Here is a 2,997-nt window from a genome sequence, read left to right as displayed (position 1 = left end):
TATAATTTTGGTAAGTGGTTTGCCATTTAAATGACTTTAAGTGCATCAATAAGTCGACTTGGTGAATTAAATTTATTTGCTTTATATATTATTCACCCTTATATTTTTTGTTATTTAAAAGAATTTGCAATTATATTTATTTGATATTTAGTAGTCGAAAATTTTTAAGTACTAAAATGAATATGTTTTATTTTTATTATATTGTTTAATAATTTAAGTAGGTCTTTAAAAATGTTGTTGCTGTTTTTTTTTTTTTTTTTAATGAACTAGTTTTCAATTACTTCAATTCAATATTTTTGTTTCATAGTAAATAATTGCATTTACCGCCAAAATTTTTAAAAATTCTTAGATACCCAGTGACGTTTATTTTGCAATCGACCAGATGTCGCCACCGAGCTATGTCGCTTTGCATATGGTCACACTGGCAAGTGCAGATGATTTTTGTTCTTGTTTTGTTGTTGTTTTGTTGCTGCTGCTGCTGTTCGACTTGTTGATGCTGGACCAATATTGACTTTTTTTTAAAAACTTCTGCTGCTGATTTGGCAGCAGGTAACAAGAGACACACACACACACACACACAGAAACGCACACACATACAGATACAGATAGACCCAGAAAACAGAGATCTCAATTTGCCGCCATATGAGCACTCGCCAGACAAAATGAACGGACGCTCAATACGCATTAATCGGGTGCCGGCCACCATAACCGCCATCCTGTTCACCCTGATCCTGGTATACTTTTTAAACTTCCATCAGGAGGAACGTCCGGCCATTTATGGGATGCTGCGCAGCGACAATCCTAATCGGGTGAATCTACGTAAAATGCTCATTGCTGCCATTCAGGCAGCTCAACGTGGCGGCCTGGAAGTGCTCGGTGTGGCTCGAAGCCGTCAGTTGAAGGAGCGTAGCAAGGGGAAGACGGACGAGGGGGTCAATGACCCGTTCACCGATGCCGATGCCCGTTCCCATTGTGTAATGAAACAGGGACTACAGCGTATCTTTCCACGTGTCATGATCTTCTCGGAGGAGGATAAAGAACATTGCCTCGATTTCAATTCATTTGACTTGGATCCCACAGTGTTACATCAAACGGCCCGTGTTCCCGATGTGGCTGTCAATGCCCAAGATGTAACCGTCTGGGTGGATCCTCTAGATGCCACCAAAGAGTTTACAGGTAACCTGCCACGACACACAACCACGAATCGCTCCCTAGATGTATCTATCTAACTCATTTGCCTTGATGCTCTTACATTTTTCTAGAGGAACTGTACGAATATGTTACGACAATGGTTTGCGTTGCCGTTTCCGGGCGACCCATCATTGGGGTCATTCATAGTCCATTCAGCGGGCAGACTGCCTGGGCATGGGTTGGCAATTCCATGTCCGAGTATTTGGCTGGCCTGCATCCCACAAAACACGAAGAGACCGATCCTATTATCACTGTATCCCGCTCACACACAGCCGGAGCCAAGGATCTGGCACGAAATGTTTTCGGAGATAAGGTGCAACTGCTAACCGCTGCCGGTGCTGGCTACAAGGTGCTCCAGGTGGTGGCAAACAATGCCAGCGCCTATCTGCATACATCGAAAATCAAGAAATGGGATATATGCGCCGGTGATGCCATACTCCATGCCCTGGGGGGCACTATGACAACTCTTGATGATCGGCTGATCAACTATGGTCCGGAGGAATCACCTGTGAATACGAACGGTCTGCTAGCCACACTCGAGAAGCATGCGGAATATATGGATATGTTGGGCAAATATCGTGACACACACAAAGCGAAACAGAGATAGTTAAGGTGGCAACCACCTAACATCCTCTCTCTCACTCCCGCTTCCCTCCTCCGCTTCAACGCAACCAAATTCGCCTCCACGAGCGGAATCTCGCTTTAGGCAGCTAGCTTTAAGTTTAGAACTTGTGGAAATCCAAGAAACCAGTTTCTGGATTTCTTTCTTTTATTTTGTTTACTTTTTTTTTTTTGTTTAATTCATTTCGCATTTCGCGCCTAGGGTGAGCGCGGGTCATGAACCCTTGGACAGAGACGCCAATAAACAAATTAAGAGAATAAATTAAATTTTAAATTTGAAAAAAAAAAAACAAAAACCAAAAATACAAAAACTTTTGTTGTAATATTTTAAGTATTTTATCTGCTTTACCATGCTGAGATCGATCAAATTATCTTTATTCTGTGTCGAGACGATCGAGTTTTGAGTACACATTCTTTTAAAACTATTCATGTTTCCATGAGTCTCAACCAGTGCCGGATTAGCTATAAAGCAGGATCAGCCAATGCTAAGGGCCGGCCCCACGCTATCACAGCACAGCTAAACGATATTTGACCACTGAAAAGTTAACAAAAAATTTACAAAAATGTAATTTGAAAAATTCTCTTAACTTTGTGAATCTGAAACTAAGTCAAATTTTAGCTGATTTTTGAAAATGATATGACTTAAGTTAAATTGGAATGTAAATCGCGCTTAATGAACAGCAAAATATTCCAAGAAACTTTAATTCCAAAAAGCTTTAATTTAGTAAATTTTTGGATTGAAATTATTTTTTCCAAATATACAAGTGTTTGATGACGTTTTAAAAAATGCTTAATTACGATTCAATTGATAAATACCTTTTCGAAATCGGTTAGAAATTGGAGAAAATACAGTTTAAGTAAAATAAATGGAATCCCCAAAAGTTTATTTTAAAAATATTGCAAATATTCTATAATAATTCATATATCAGTTTTCGTATTTAAAAGTGATCTTTAACCTAAAACTTAGCAACTAAAATTTTGTCAATTTTCGTAGAAAATCATATTTTTTTTTTTTTTAAGTTGGATTGAAATTAAAATTTACAAAATATTCAAGTGTTTTGATGTCATTTTAAAATATGCTAAATTGTGATCCATTTGAAATCGGTTGGAAATTGACCAAAACACAGTCTTAAAGAAGTCGGATTAACAAAAATTTGCGTAAACATTCTAAAGAACAAAAACCAT

The 2,997-nt window shown here is 38.2% G+C and overlaps 1 protein-coding gene across 1 annotated transcript; it reads left to right on the top strand.

The window, feature by feature from the left end:
- Positions 1-494: 494 nt before the first annotated feature.
- On the top strand, positions 495-2,089 carry LOC111519287 (putative inositol monophosphatase 3; the record flags this gene model as incomplete). The annotated part of the gene is made up of 2 exons (XM_023179161.2): positions 495-1,176; positions 1,263-2,089. Coding segments are annotated over 2 exons (1,218 nt in total), but the record flags the coding sequence as incomplete, so codon positions are not given.
- Positions 2,090-2,997: the final 908 nt, after the last annotated feature.

Source organism: Drosophila willistoni, assembly GCF_018902025.1.
Source record: "Drosophila willistoni isolate 14030-0811.24 chromosome XL unlocalized genomic scaffold, UCI_dwil_1.1 Seg141, whole genome shotgun sequence".
Taxonomy (NCBI): domain Eukaryota; kingdom Metazoa; phylum Arthropoda; class Insecta; order Diptera; family Drosophilidae; genus Drosophila; species Drosophila willistoni.
Note: the sequence above shows the minus strand (reverse complement) of the source record. Positions and strands in the feature narration are given on the sequence as shown.